This window comes from Manis pentadactyla, chromosome 1 (assembly GCF_030020395.1).
Source record: "Manis pentadactyla isolate mManPen7 chromosome 1, mManPen7.hap1, whole genome shotgun sequence".
NCBI classification, from domain to species: Eukaryota; Metazoa; Chordata; class Mammalia; order Pholidota; family Manidae; genus Manis; species Manis pentadactyla.
Window position 1 is genome coordinate 43,246,280 of NC_080019.1, and position 14,774 is coordinate 43,261,053.

The following is a 14,774-nucleotide window of genomic DNA, read 5'->3' on the forward strand; positions in this document are numbered from 1 at the left end:
AGGTCAGGGCGCTGGCCCACCTGTGGTCTTGGGGGTGAAGTGAGGCAGGCAGGAAGGGCTTTGAGGGGCTCACTGAGGAGCCGCAAAAGCTCCATAGGTCCTGGGGGCCTCAGAGGGTCTTTGAGCAGAGAGTGCAGGGGAAGCTCTGGCTCAGGGGGCAGGGGTGGGGCGGGGGCACTGGGGCTCAGGCAGGCCTATGGCTGAGGTGGTGCAGATATCTGGGAAACAGCTGGTCTGGGCTGGTGGAAGGCAGGGAGAAAGGGGGGTTAGCTGGGGTGGGGCTGACACGGAGGCCTCTGTCACCACACTCTGTGCAACAGCGCCTTCCACAAGCACCTGGGTGTCTGTCAAGGCAAGTACAATATTGGGGTGGCTGGAACCTGGCCTGGCACCTGCCCCGGCTGTCTGTGCTCATGGTGCAGCAGCAAGACCCCAAGGCCTGTCCTAGCTGGTGGTGGGCCCTGGACTGCAGACCTTGGAGTGGCCTGTGGCTGTGAGTGGGGGCTTTGCTGGGGAAGCCAGTGCCAGGAGGAGCTTTTCCTGGGTCACCCAGTGGGTGCTATGGAGAGGACACATGCAGAGAAGAGGCAGTGTGACCCTCAGAGGCAGACTGGAGGGACGCGGCAAGGCCAAGGAGCACTGGTGGCCACCAGAACTTGGAGAAGGCAGAGAAAGGAATGTTCTTCAGAACTTCTGGAGGGAGTGTGGCTCAGCAACACTGTAATTTTGGACTCCTGGTCTCCAGAACTGTGAGGGAATACATTTCTGTTTTTTAAGCCACACAGTTTGTAATTTATGTCAGCCACAGGAAACCATACATGAAGGGAAGGCTAAGTGACATTTAATGACACCGAAGTCAACTCCTTGAAGGCAGCTGTCTTGTCTGCTTGGTCCCTGCTGTGTTCCCATACCTAGAAGCACACAGTAGGTGCTTCCCAAGTGTTTGCTGAAAGACTAATAAGAGAGGAAAAGATTTTAAGAAATCTCACAGGAAAGATTTTACCTCCAAATTTAAATATCTTGCTTTTTTTGGGTGTGGATAAAAGTGAGGTACCAGGGCTCATGTGTTAACCCTGCCTCCCCGTCATATTGCTCTACCCACAGCCTCTCTGCTCATCCTGCTGACCCAAAGCCTCCAGCTCAAGCATGCTGACACCAGGTTTAGGCCAGTGCCTGTGCTGGCGACAGAGAAAATGAAAATGAAATGCTCCCTCCAGAAGATTCTGAGGGTGAAATCCCACAGCCTCCTCCAGGGTGGACTATCCCCCGTGCTGACCCAGTTTCCCTCAAATGAGCTGCTGTGATGGGTTTTGGGGCAGATGTGTGCAAATGTCACTCTAAGAACAAAGATGGCAGACACCTGTGGGGTCCCAGTGCATGCCCTGGCCTGGCTGGAATGAGAGCTGCGCGGGCTCCCCTCTACAGGATCTGTGGTGAAAGGCTGCCAGGACCAGAACTGGGTCCTACCAGGCTCCACAGGACCGATCTGACTGGCTCGCTCCAGGGAAGCACAGACAGATCCGTCCAGGGCAGCTGGGGTGGGGTCAGTGAAAGAAGCTGGGCAGTGCACGGGAAGCAGGGACACCAGGATGTTGGGGCGGTGGCCTGAGTGGAGCAGTTCACCTCTGTCCTTTGAGATGTACACAGTCCTGAGAGGCTCTAACCGGGGCTGGCCATGATGCCCCTTGCTCCAGGCCCACCACCTCATCAGCTCAGAGGGCTTGGAGGCCGAGGCCTTCAAGAGAGAAAGGAAAACAGACCAGAGAGACCTGGCCTGCAGATGAATGTGAGCACGTGCCTCCCTGACTAGGCAGACTAGGCAGACTAGGCAAAGACTGAAAGTCTCAGGGAGCGCAGAGCCTGGTTCTCCCTTGGGGCAGCTCTGCCTGGGTCTGGAGCCCAAGCCCCTTGGGAAACTGCTTCTGACCTGAGGCTTTGTAGGTACAGGAGCCTGATCCTGTGCCAGTTTTCAGAGGTGGGACAGAACTTTCCCTTTTATGTTAGACTTGGAGAGAAAGTCAGACATACACAGGTCAACGATTTCTTGTTATTTCTTACTACATTGCAAGAGTTGTAAAACTATTCATAACTTGATAACAAGAAAAACAATGATCTGATTAATGTATTATTTATTATATAATAATTAGGTCTGAATCAAAGTCCAATTTAAAACATATTACTTGAGGATCTATATTAGCTGGTATTAGAAATGGCAAAATCCAAATCTACGTTTCCAATACATTTTCTCAGATAACCTTTAGGGAATTTTTCACTCCCATTGTTTGGCTCTGGAACATCTTTATAGACAACAACATCTGTTACATTAGAAAAAAACCTCTAAGTACAGTGGTTAGGCACAGATTAAGGGGGACGATATGTACAAACTATACTAATTACAAACCAGTGCTTCTTTTAATCACACACTTGAATTTTAACAATTTAAATAATCAGTGTTTCAGATAAATTTAAAATATACATCAAGAGGGTTTTTTAACATCTCCTTTCCTTTCTAACGCACTGTGGAAAAATGCATTAAACATTTCTTCAGTAGTAAACTAGAGCCACCAAAAATGGTGTCCTAAACTAGGACTCACCTTGTCCTCTTGAGAAAGAAGCAGAAGAGATGCTGGGTCAGGTTAAAAATAATATCCTAAGGGAATTATCTGTGGAGAGAAGTCCTGTTCGTTCCCCTGAGGCTGTGCTGTGCTGTGGCTTCAGGGAGGCCCACACAACTACGGACAAGGGGGTGCTCAGGGGAGCTTACCCAGCACTCCCAGCATTGGTAGGAACAGGAAGGCCAGGGCTGAGAGGGGTAGACTGAAGTCCTGAATGGTCTGGACCATTTTATACTTGACCATCTTATTGGAACTCTTTGGGAAACAAGCATTTTCCTGCAAAGCGTTTGTCTATGAAAACAAATAGTCAAATCCTTAAATGGTTCCAAAACATTTACTGTCTGTTGGTTTAAAGCTTATCAGTACTTAACATTTTAATGAGCAGGAAAACATATGGGTTTAAAACTAAATTCTCTGTCACTAAAGAGTTTTAACAAGCTGGTACAGACTGCTTATGACAATGTCAATACCATATATTCATTCAATTGTTCTTTTTCCTTCTACTTTTCTTTTAGGCAAAATTAGATTTTTGCTACCCAATAATCACCTGTTTTGGACATCAACTGTCCATTACTGGTTACAACATACACGTGTGTACTTATATGTGAGCTGTAACTATAAAGTTGCATGTTGAATTGAGTTACATGTAGAAAAGAGTTCCATTACTTCAGAGCTAAACTGAATTCCACCTGCTGATGCCTAACCCACATTCACTCATATAAAAATAGATTATCTTTAACTCTGTAGAATCTCTCGTTTACACACCACTAATAAGGTTCTTTCATTCTAACATCTTTTTACCTGGTCTTTCCAATAAGATAAGAAACACAAGATTGGGAGATAAAACCTTTTTTAAAACATGTTTCCTAGCAGAAATTAACACTAAAAAAAGTCTACTTTGAAAGCAGCAGTTAGAAACTTTGTTCTTATAATATGTAAATAATACTACTATGTCAAATTGTGGATTTAAATAAACTTAACAGCTTCTTTCTTATCCCTTTACAAAATAATACAATTTCTGTGTTACTTAATGGCTTCTCCATTCTTCCAATTCCAAGGAATACAAAGGTCTCCATCTTGCATAACAGAGTAAAAATGTGAAATGCATAGGTGCATCCCTTGGAGATAAGGCAGTGATTGTTCTAGAAGTCTTTTACAACACTCCACCATTTGTATACTAGAAACGCTGGGCTCCTTATAAAACTTCTCCAGAGAGAATTTCTTCGTTGAAGCCTGTATCAATTCATTTTCAATAACCTTTAACCTGTTATATTGAAAATAAACATAATATTGGCACAAGCTATAATTGAATAAAAACAGCAAATGTAAATATATTTTTATATATTGGGGTACAGCTTTCTACTCTCCACACTGAACTGGTTTGGTATCCGCAGAGGTCAAATAACCCGCTTAGAAGACATGCCCATAGTTATTGTGCAGTACCTATTGAATTATTTCCACATGTATCTCTAAAAGTATTTGTTAAATCTTTTTAGCAGTAATAGAGTAAAAATAATTAATACATAATTTTAGAAGTTCTTAACCAGTCTCACCAAGTAGTTGTTAGCGAATGAAGCAAGCAGGTAGCTGAGCGTGTAAAATCCCTAGCTTTAGGAAGCATCAAATAGCACGACGCTGGGTAGCAATGACTTCCAGGATTCCCAATGACCAGCATGCTCAGAAGACCAGGCCCCTGAGGATACGGCTACAAAGTCTCTATTCATCAAGGTCTTGAGTTGAGGCCTACAAACAACTCAGGGCAGAACTCAGTATCTTAAATACTTTCTCCCGCAGGTGGAAAAAGTTTACGGATATGTTTTAGTAAATGGATTCAATCCCCAAACCTCAGGTGTGTGTAAGAGGCCCTGCCTTGTCCTGCCCCACACGCATCACATGGGGAGCCCACGGGGTAAGGGGAGCAGGCAAAACTGCAGTGGCCACAGGTTCCCAAAGTAGTCTAAGTATTGTGCTGCTAAAAATACCCAAATGTGCTGTTTGCCCACTCTTAATATTCTGCACAAAGGAGAAAAGTGAGTACCATACAATATCCATAAGCTGGACAACTATTTGGAAACAGAAGTGGTCACTGCAGGCAGGGGGCGTGAGCGGCAGTGGTCTGGAACACCGGCCCCCTTCTTCAGCAGCACCCGGAGCGCTCCGCAGGGGTGCTCAGTTTCCTCTGTGACATTCCTCCTGCCTTACCATGTTGCTTAGAAATTCAGGGAGGTGACAGTAGTTAGGGTTGACAGGATTCTTAGAATGTTCCAGCTGAACCTGCTTCTAGTCTCTCCAGGATTAGGGAGGTGCCTTCATCTGTAAAAGGCTTTTTTCACTTGCTCAAGAAAACTAAAAGGACGTGAACCATAGGGCCTGGCCGCTCTGTGGCTCCGCAGCGGCCCGTCTTCGCACGGGTCCCTGACGGGGCCGCGCGGCCCTCCCACTCCTCCTGAGAGGCCCCCGGCCGCCCCCCAGGCGCAGCCTTTGTAGCCCGGGGGGCCCCCGCCCCACTGTGGGGCAGGGCCGCGGGCGCACGGAGCCCCGGGGAGGCGGCTCTCTAAGGGCCCCTGCGCACAGCCCGGCAGCCAGACAGCCTGTAGCAGAGGGGGACTCTGTAGTCTGCGGCAGAGTCACTTAAAAAAATTTTTTAAACATTGCTTTTTGTCCTTCTTTATAATTTATTTGCTCTACTGTATTCATTCCTAAAAAAAAAAAAAAAGGACAAAGGGAAGCACGGTGCATGCCGGAGGCACCGGGAGGCCGAGGGCGGCCCCGCCCGGCCCCGTCCCCCTGCTCCCTGGGAAAGAGGCCGGCGGCTCCGGGGGAACGGCCCTTCCCTCTCTACAAACTCGAAGTCTATTTTTTTAAACATAAAGTTCCACCCCTCTGCCTCTGACGCGGAATGTTGGTCCCCATGCGTGTCTGGGTGCTTGCGTGGTGTCCTGCTGGTGTCTGGTGGCGCCTGCTCAGCACCTAAGTATTCAGAAATATTAGTTGGGTAAATGAATATTCTTTTCAATAGTTGTTACTACTATGTGCAAGTATCAAAATTATTCAACCAATCCTCTATTGCACATTTCTATTGCTTCTAATTTGTCTAAGTGATTCTGAAATTTGTAATCTGTGATGCATGGTAGAAGGGAACATCTGAATAGGTTCCATGAAAACCCAACACGGAGAGCATGTCCAGGGAGAGCTGGTTCACCTCTAGGCACAGGCTACTCCCCAGTTACCACCAGCCTGCATAAGAGCTGAAAACGGGTTATGCCAGCCTCCAAAGGTCGGGGGTTCCCCAGAGCACATACTTGATACCTGCCAGCCAGGGGCTATAAGCCATGTAGTCTAGAGAAGATCAGGTGGGGTCTACTCAGGACCCAGGTATTTATTAGCTTTGTATACTGGTTTTTAAACCGCCAGCATGCCAAGGGTTCTACAGAGGTTGTCAGAGGGCCTCTATGGGCATGGGTGGCCTCTAGCTTCCTTCAAGTAGAGCACCTGTGAGCTTTTTCATTTTTAAAAATGGAGTTTTTATTTAAGACTCCACTGTATAAAGAGACATGCAGCTAGAACGTGTCTGAAAACCACCCTCTAACAACACACTTCATCTAAGGAAAGCAGGTTGTCTCATAACCACTATCTAATAGTTACAGCGAAGGCGACCTCGGTAGGGCGGGGAGAACAGCGCAGAGGAAAGGAGAAGACGTAACGGGCAGGGAAGGCTCTGGCCTGCGTCCCGCGGCTGCAGAGCGAAGGTGCGTGGGCACCAGCACGAAGTGGCTTCTCCTCCTGTCGCGGGGTAGGGCAGAGACGGGCTCCAGGGCCAGAGCCCAGCGGGAAGGGGGCTGGGGACAGGCAGGGAGCCTTTCCTGAGGGCCGCCTGTGCGCTGGCGCTGCGCCCGCCACTGGACGGGACAAAGCGGACAAGGTCTCCAGCCTCATAAGGCTTCCGTTCTTCTTCCGGGAGACAGACAATACATGAATAAGGAAAAAAGTTTGTCGGGTTGATGGTGTTAAGTGCAGCACAGAGAGGCAGCCCAGGAGAGGCAGGGCGGAAGGTGCAGGGGAGGCTGACCAGCTGCTGAGCCCTGGGTGGGGTGAAGGGGTAACTGGGTGGACGTCTGGGGCCCAAGTGCTCCAGGCAGGGGAAGCACCCTGGGTGCCTCAGATACAGAGGCAAAACGGGTGAGGGAAGAGGCATAGGAGATGAGTTTGGCAGGGCTGCGGGCAGATGGTGGGCTGGGGCGTGACATGCTCTGACCGGGGTCTGCAAAGGGCCACTCACTCGGATGCTCTGGAGTGAACTGACAGGCATGGGCTGGCAGGTGAGTGTGGGAGCTTGGAAACCAGAGGTCACTATGAAATGGGTGACGCCCAGGCAGGTGGTGAAGGTGATGAGAAGCATTTGGTTCTGGGCCCACTCCATAGGTGGAGCTGAGGGGGTCCTGAGCAACTGATAGGCTGGAACTTCCAAAAACTAACCTATGTGGATTTTATTTCTTTTTATTTTCTCCCCTCAAAATCTAGCAGCAATACTCCAAAGCTATAAAATGGTCATTAAGAAACAGAAGCAGAGGTCAACAAAATCATCAGCCCTAATAATGAAAGGTTGGCCAGAACTGCTCCCACAGGTTAAAGCTCACTTACAATTGAGAAAAGTATCACAAACAAAATGCTCACCATACGCTCAGGAGGCAGGATATTTGTGCCACGGGATGGAGCCAATAGAGCTCCCCCAGCTCCCCAGGCAGAGCAGAGACGCAGCTCCTTCACTCGCACAGAAAATGATCCCAGGTCCTCTTGTTAAAGGGATGGCTTCCGCACCTCTGCCCTGCTGCCACCCCTTCTACTCCATGTGCTTGGCTTTTGAAATGAGCACTGTGGGGACCAAGGAGTGAATGGGCAGCAAGGCAGGAGAACTGCCTGACCTGCTGAGTACTGGGGCAAGGGTCCTCCACTGACCAGACTCCAGTCCCTACCCTGCTCGCTGGACATGTGCTGCCTCACTCTCCTCAGCCTCCTGCCTGCAACTTGGCCACCACAGGCCCTTCCCAGACTCGGCCATGGGTCTTCTCCCCGCTCAGCCCCACTCTGGTCCAGCTATGCCTGGCATGTGTGTGGTGCTCATGTCTCCTACTTAGAGACTGATGAGTCCTTGTATCAGTGGCACCTTTCACAGCTCTGGCACACAACGGTCAGAGCGGAATGACAGATGCTTGGTAGCCAGACCTCCTTAGACAACAACTTTAGAAAAACTCCCTTTTGAATGTAATACCCTTTCTTCATAGATACATAAAACACAATAAGGCCATATCTTACTGTCTACAAAATAGGAACTGTTGGCTATAATAAGATTCCTTCAAAGACATAAATAGCACAAAGACAGAACTGCTTATGAACTAAAACAAATTTTCACTTCAAAATTTCTTGTTTAATTAAAGTACAGATGAAGCTTGCTTTATATTAGGTTTCAAAATAGAAAAAAAATAAGATTCCTGTCATTAAAATTTTTCCTTGCTGTCACTCTTTTCCATCTGGAGAATTTCTCTCTGATATCATCCTTCCTTCTGCTCCTGAGTTGGCTTTTATATTAACTAGCCCTGTTTCTCAGCTGGATGTATGCAGTGGTGACTTAATATAGGTTATTATACTTAGAAAACAGCCACATCCAATCCCTGGCAGAGCAAGGGGAGGAGTAAATAAACATGGAATATTCACAAGCCAGTCCATTTCCTGAGGTTGCAGTTTTACTGTCCTGTATGTATGAGTTTGAACCCCTGTTTTAAAGGCTGGGCAGAGTGACAGGACATTGCAGAGGGCCACCAGCACTTACTCTTCTTTTCTCTTCAGGTTCTCTCTTGCCTGTTGGGCTTTGGTGAGAATAAACCACTGGAGGTTTGCTGGGTCACAGAGGGTGGGGATGTTAAAATGCCCAAGTTCATGCAAGCTTGGAGCGTATCTGTCACTGGAATGAAACATACATAAAAGGGCAAGTCATTGATCTCTCCACTCCCCACTTCACCCCCAAAGAAAACCATTATTAGTCTGATTAATGAAAAAGGATTCACTAAGAAACTCCACCTTGAAAGTATACAGCAAAGTTGACTTAAAGTTTTACCATCCCTTAAGAGGCACATTTACCAGGATAGCCACAGGCTTCCTAGTCCTGTGACCTTGCTCATCTGTAACAAGCAGGTAGTAACCTGCTTCAGGGTGAGGTGAAAAGCTAAAGAAATAATACATGTAGGCACCAAGCAGTGCTATATAATATGTGCACAAGAATGGAAAAATAGCAGAAAACAACATGCACAAAAAATGTTGGCTATTGATTTAAATTAACATTAGTTTAATCTTATAAAGTTTTCCATAGGCTTGACTGTGCCCTGTAAGCAGCAAAATATTTACAGAACATGCCAGAAATTCAATCCCTCAATCCTCTCATGTTGGCTTTTGCTAACACTAAGCAGTGACATTCTTTAATTCCTAAGAATCACAAAATAATTGAATCCACTCACACACACAACCCATGTAGCTGAATGAGCAACGTAATTCTGGTTTTAGACATTTACCTGTTAAGGATCATTTGTAAGCCACGCAGACTTCGAGGGTGAAAAGGTATTCTATTTTTCACCAGTCTACTATAGAACCCATTAAGAAGAGAGTAATATTCTTCAAGTGTCAAAACTGGCTGTAATTCTTCAATATAAACAACTTGTATTCCACCTAGAAGATAGCTTATTTGGTCTTCTAAAAGCATCAATCTCCTTTGAAGGTCAAAATAACTTGGTAATCTTTCAAAAAGCTACAGTATTAAAAAAAGGAAAGAAATACTTAGTTTTATGTTACTATAACCATCCAATTTTAGGACTTTAATAAATGATATTTAGAAATTTTAACAAGAAAATTATTTTCCTAGAAGGAAAGTTTATGTAAGTGATAAGAAAAACACTTCATGTAATGCTGGAAATATTAATATTCAAAACAAACCATGTAAATCTTAGGGGTTTTTAGGTAGGAATTGAAGAAGTTGAAGAAAAAAAGTATGCTCAGAATAAAATAAGTCCTAAGTACTAATATTTAAATATTCAGGTGACAATCTTAGTTTACAATGATTAAATGGTATAATAAAGAAGGGTTTTAGAAACAGAGTACATGTATTTCAACTCCAAGCCTTTTTTTCAGAATTTACTCTAATTCAACTAAATTCAGTTAAATGCAATAAACATTAATGAGCACTACTATGAACTTAAGCATTAGATTGTGCATTTGGAATGTACAGATTAAATAATTTGTCCATGGTTGCCAGGGGCTCACTGTAGGGGTACAAAGGTCAGAACTCAGTGTACCAAGGGCCACGCTAGGGGGGGCAGATGCAGAGAGGAGGTCCAAGCAAAGGTTTCTAAGGAAGTCTAATGTGTCCAATCTGAAAAGATAAATAGGGTTTTGAAATGCATGTGGAATGCTTTAGGGAGGAAAAAAGAGCACGTGCAGACAGGGAAGCCTGAGAAAGAGCAGCACATGTGGGCACAAGGAGTCCGGCGTGGCTGGAGTGTGACCCACTGGGGAGTGAGTGGGAAAGGGCTGAACACGCAGGCAAGGCTAGATCAGGAAGGACCTTCTGTGCTACATGAGTGACTCAGATTTTACACAGAAAGCTGGGGTTATACAACTTCAGATGATTTGAAAGGCACCAAAAACTCTGTTATAATAAAAGCAATAACAGCTTAAAAATTCTACACATTATTTATAATATACTTTTAATGCTGTGAAAAATAATTTTACTACCTACATTTTCAGTTTTTCTTTCAATGGGTTATTTATATAAAAATGATTACATTAAAGAATTTTTCATTGTGAGGTAAGTGTAGATTCATACGTCTTTCACCCAGATTCCCCAGGGTAACACCTTACAAAACTACAATACAATATACCAGGAAATTGACTTTGGTATAATCTACAGACCTTATTCAGATTTCCCCAGTTTTACTTACACTCATTTATGTGTGTATATTTAGTTGTATACAATTTTATCACATGTGCAGATCCATGTGACAAGACCACAGTCAAGATACAGAACTATTCCATCATAAGGATCCCTCAGAGCCTCTCACAGCCACAGACACCTCTGCTCCCCTCCCCAATCCCTTAGCAACCAATAACCTCTTTCAATACTTCTCTTACTTTAAGAATGTTAAGTAAATAGTCATACAATATGTTACCTTTTTCAGAGTGCCCTCATCTTACATCCCCACCAGCAACGGATGAGTGACCCCATTTTTCTGCATCTCACAGGCAGCTGGTGGTGTCATTATTTTCCATCTTAGCCATCTGGGTAGGAGTGCAGTAGTAGCTCATTACACTTTAATTTGCATTTTCCTATGGCTGATGACACTGAACATGTTTTCAAGTGCTTGGCATTTCTATGTCCTCTTCTGTGATGTCTGTTCATGTCTTTTGCCTTTTTGGATTTTTTTTTTTACTGTTGAGTTTTGAGAGTTCTTTATATATTTAGATATAAAGATTTTATCAAATACATGGTTTACAAATAATTTTACCAATTATTTGATTTGAACAGTTACTTCATCAAAGAAGATGTGTGGATGGCAAAGAAGCACGAGAAAAGATGTTCACCACTATTCATCATTAGATAAATGCAAATTAAACCCGCAGTGAGACAGTACCACACACCTAAGAGAACGGCTAAAATTAAAAAGATGACCACACTTCAGATGACCATCACAAGTGTTAGCAGCTTCTCAAAAAGTTAAAATACCCTAACATATGATCCAACCATTTTACTTATATTTTACCCAAGAGAAAAAGAAATATATGTCCATACAAATGTATGTAGATAAATGTTCATAGCAGCTTTATTTCTAATAGCCAAAACTGACATGAACCAATGCCCAGCAACAGACAAATGGATAAGCAATCCATCATGGATATAACACACATGGTGATTACAAGAGTACATTCTTTATGTATGCAACAGCATGGATGAATCTCAAAATAATTATGCTGAGTGGAAGAAATCAGATTCTTCTCACCCCAAAAGTACATACTCTGTGATTCCACTTATATTAAACTCTAGAAATATAAACTATAGTGACAGAAAACACATGTGTAGAGGCCTATATAAACTATAGGCCAATTATTGTGTGGGGAGGGGGCGGGAGGGTAGAAGAGAGGGTTTACAGAGGGACGTGAACATACTCCTGTGGATGATGGATATATTCATTACCTGGATTGTGGCGATGTTTTCATGGTATTTACATATGCCAAATATAATCAAATTACACAAATAAAAAAATATACAGTTTATTGTATGTTTTATAGTACTAAATCTGTTAAAAAACAAAACAAAAGGAGGCAGGCCTTTAGGTTGTGCTTCAGAAAGATGATAAAATATTCAAATAAAACTGACTTAAAAAAATCAGTCCTCTATTTTAACTACATGGTATTAGGCATCTGATCTGAAAATAGCCAAAACTATGATTACATTTTTAGTTTCTTTGAAATAAAAGTATGTTGACGACAAATGAGAGATTATTGCTTTTTGAAGCTTTGTCTTACTTTTGTCCAGTGATGATGGACATCCATTGTTCCTAGCATCACATGGCCCACTGCACTCATCCCAGAACGGTCTGTAAATATTAGTGTACATCCTGAAGATAAAACACAAACCCTTTGGTCACTGCCCAGAGATGCTTCATTCTCTTAGCACTGTGCAAATAATTACTTAAATTTAGTGTACAAATTCAGGATTAAATTCTGTTGAAGGGTATTCGGCTTTCTGTTTAAGGGTATTCTAATTTCTGTTTAAGAAATTTGGCTGTGATAGTCATATCTGCAAAGAATTTTAACACTTGAAGTTTTCCTTTAATTTCCAGATGTGTATAGCAGCTCAGTGATATTTTAAAAGGAAACAGGAATTATTTACCTTTTGCATTTTTAAGTGTTTCGAAGTTCTGCTGTGCTAAGCGGCCTAAGCTATGCAGCTGGCTACAGCGATGAGCCACGGCCCAGCTCCTCTGCCACCTAGTCCAAGAGAGCACAGACACGTCACACAGCACCCAGACCCAGGCAGCCTGTATGCACCGCCACCTGCTTGCTTCCTGTGGAAGCCAAAGAGTTTCTTTCCCAAGTAGGTGTACAACATGTGTCTAAACTAGCTCATTTTTCAAGAAGCAACCAAATGGAAGATGAATTGTTTGCCAGAGGGTAAAAATATTACTATGTTCAGGTATCCAAAGATTTACAACAAGCAAATACACTATGTTGTTTCTATTTTAAAGTAAGAGAATGAATAGGAAAAATTTTGAAAAAAATCTTTATCCTCTCCACATTGTTCAAGGATGATGATTTTGTTTTAGATTTAGGTTCCAACTAGGAATTCCAGTTAGGTTTAGCAGATCCTTTTTATCTTTTTCTAGAGAAAGTGATTTTTATGACATCATACAACCTGCTCATTTTACAAATGAACATCGAATCATAGTGACAAAATGGAACCTGATATTCATATGATGTCACAGGCACTGGTGTGTAAATGCAAAGAGCACTGGTCTTAAATGGGATCAGAAAGCCCACCTTTGAATTCTAATTCCATGATTTACTAGTTCTGTGCTTCCAGCCTTCCTAAGGTGTCCCTTTCATATGTGCAAAGACATTCTACAGTACAGACAGTATGAATCAAAGAGAATATTCTATATGAGGGAATAAGGTGCAAAAAACTTAGCTTCCTTCTTCATCCTAGTACTGATTCTGATAAATGTCATTTCCAATAAAATGAAATCAGTTGTTAAAATTTTCCCTTTAACCCACATCTGAAACTAAGAATTTCAAAGAAATAATATTGTGCTAAAGCTACCAAATGCTGCTTTTATCAATAAATGGTCTTGCATATAGGCTGCTTAGAATTAGAAAGTGTCATTAGTCACAACGTTTCCATTTGTTGGAGATGTGGCTAATTTTCCAGTAAGTGGAGAAGCAGTAAACATCCATGGTCCTCAAAGTTTTAGGTCTCAGAACTCCTTTGTACTCTTAAAAATTAAGACCCCCCACAAAGAGCTTTTATTTATGTGGGTCATATTTATTGATATTTACTGCAGTAAAAATTAAAAGCTGAGAAAATTCTCCAGTGTTGTAAAGTAATGCTTATTTCTTTTTATGTTTAAGAAATCCTTCAATTTTTCTGATCCCAGTCTCTTTGAGAGATCTTTTAAAATTTATATGAGAAAAAAGTTACTTTTCTCTATGTAATTTACAAAACTTAAAAAAAGTATCTTATTATTTGATTTTTAGTTACAAAAGTCTGTTACTAGGCTGTGGAATTGGAAGAACCCCCTATATCAAAATTTGGTCTAAAAACTACTGATGCAATGATAAAAGAAAGCTATCAGCACGAATCCAAACATCACACACACTCCAAGTCTAAATGCTTTCCTTTGAAATTTGGATTATTTTAGCAAACTGATTTGAATAAACAAGAGCAGAACGTATATCTGTACTTTGTAAGCATAGGAAAAATGTGCTATATGGCACCCAAATAGTAATTTGGTTCAATATAAAAAAAAAGTACTGAGAGTGAGGGATAAAAATAAGCCAGGCTACAGCACGTGGCAGCAGAGAAGCCCGAGCTGAGACTTGGTGAGCAGTTTCCAGGGCTCTCGCACTGGGCAGTTCCCTTCCTTTTCCCGTCCTGACAGTTTTAATAGCTGTTTAAGCCTATTTTTACAGTAAACCTGAGTATGTATCTTTATATAACTGCAATTTCCAAGTACATAAAAACTTACACTTCAGAAGTCATGCCATATAACATAGAACCAAGAATACAATATTGATTTTCTCTCTCTCTTCCTCTTTTTAAACTGGAATACCAATCTTTCCTGGTGGGGGAATAATTATTTTTATGTATTTATATATTTACATACAAATATATGCTATGTGCATAGAAAAGGATACTTTTCTTACAAACTCATTATGCAATAAAGTTCAACTATTATGCTAAAAGTGTCAGTACCGAAACTATTAACACTATTTTAAACAAGAACTTAAGAAAACAAGTTTTGGTTACTTTCATAAAAACATAGTTGAAAAACATTTAGTTGCCAGAATAATTAAAGATGAAAATATTTAACTGCTGGAAAGCTTTACCAACAAATACAT

The 14,774-nt window shown here is 42.6% G+C and overlaps 1 protein-coding gene across 6 annotated transcripts in view; it reads right to left on the bottom strand.

Annotated features, from left to right (window-relative positions):
- Positions 1 to 2,112: 2,112 nt before the first annotated feature.
- The window catches only part of TCAIM (T cell activation inhibitor, mitochondrial), a 73,501-nt gene continuing 60,839 nt past the window's right edge, over positions 2,113 to 14,774 (bottom strand). For 5 of the 6 annotated variants that reach the window (XM_057497291.1, XM_036897155.2, XM_036897152.2 and 2 more), the window contains 5 exons: positions 12,550 to 12,647; positions 12,183 to 12,274; positions 9,179 to 9,411; positions 8,443 to 8,574; positions 2,113 to 3,879 (listed from right to left, as the gene is read on the bottom strand). In XM_057497291.1, the coding sequence (XP_057353274.1) occupies positions 3,639 to 3,879; positions 8,443 to 8,574; positions 9,179 to 9,411; positions 12,183 to 12,274; positions 12,550 to 12,647 (796 nt within the window). In that variant the 3' untranslated portion in view covers positions 2,113 to 3,638. The other variant, XM_057497288.1, reaches the window with a different exon arrangement.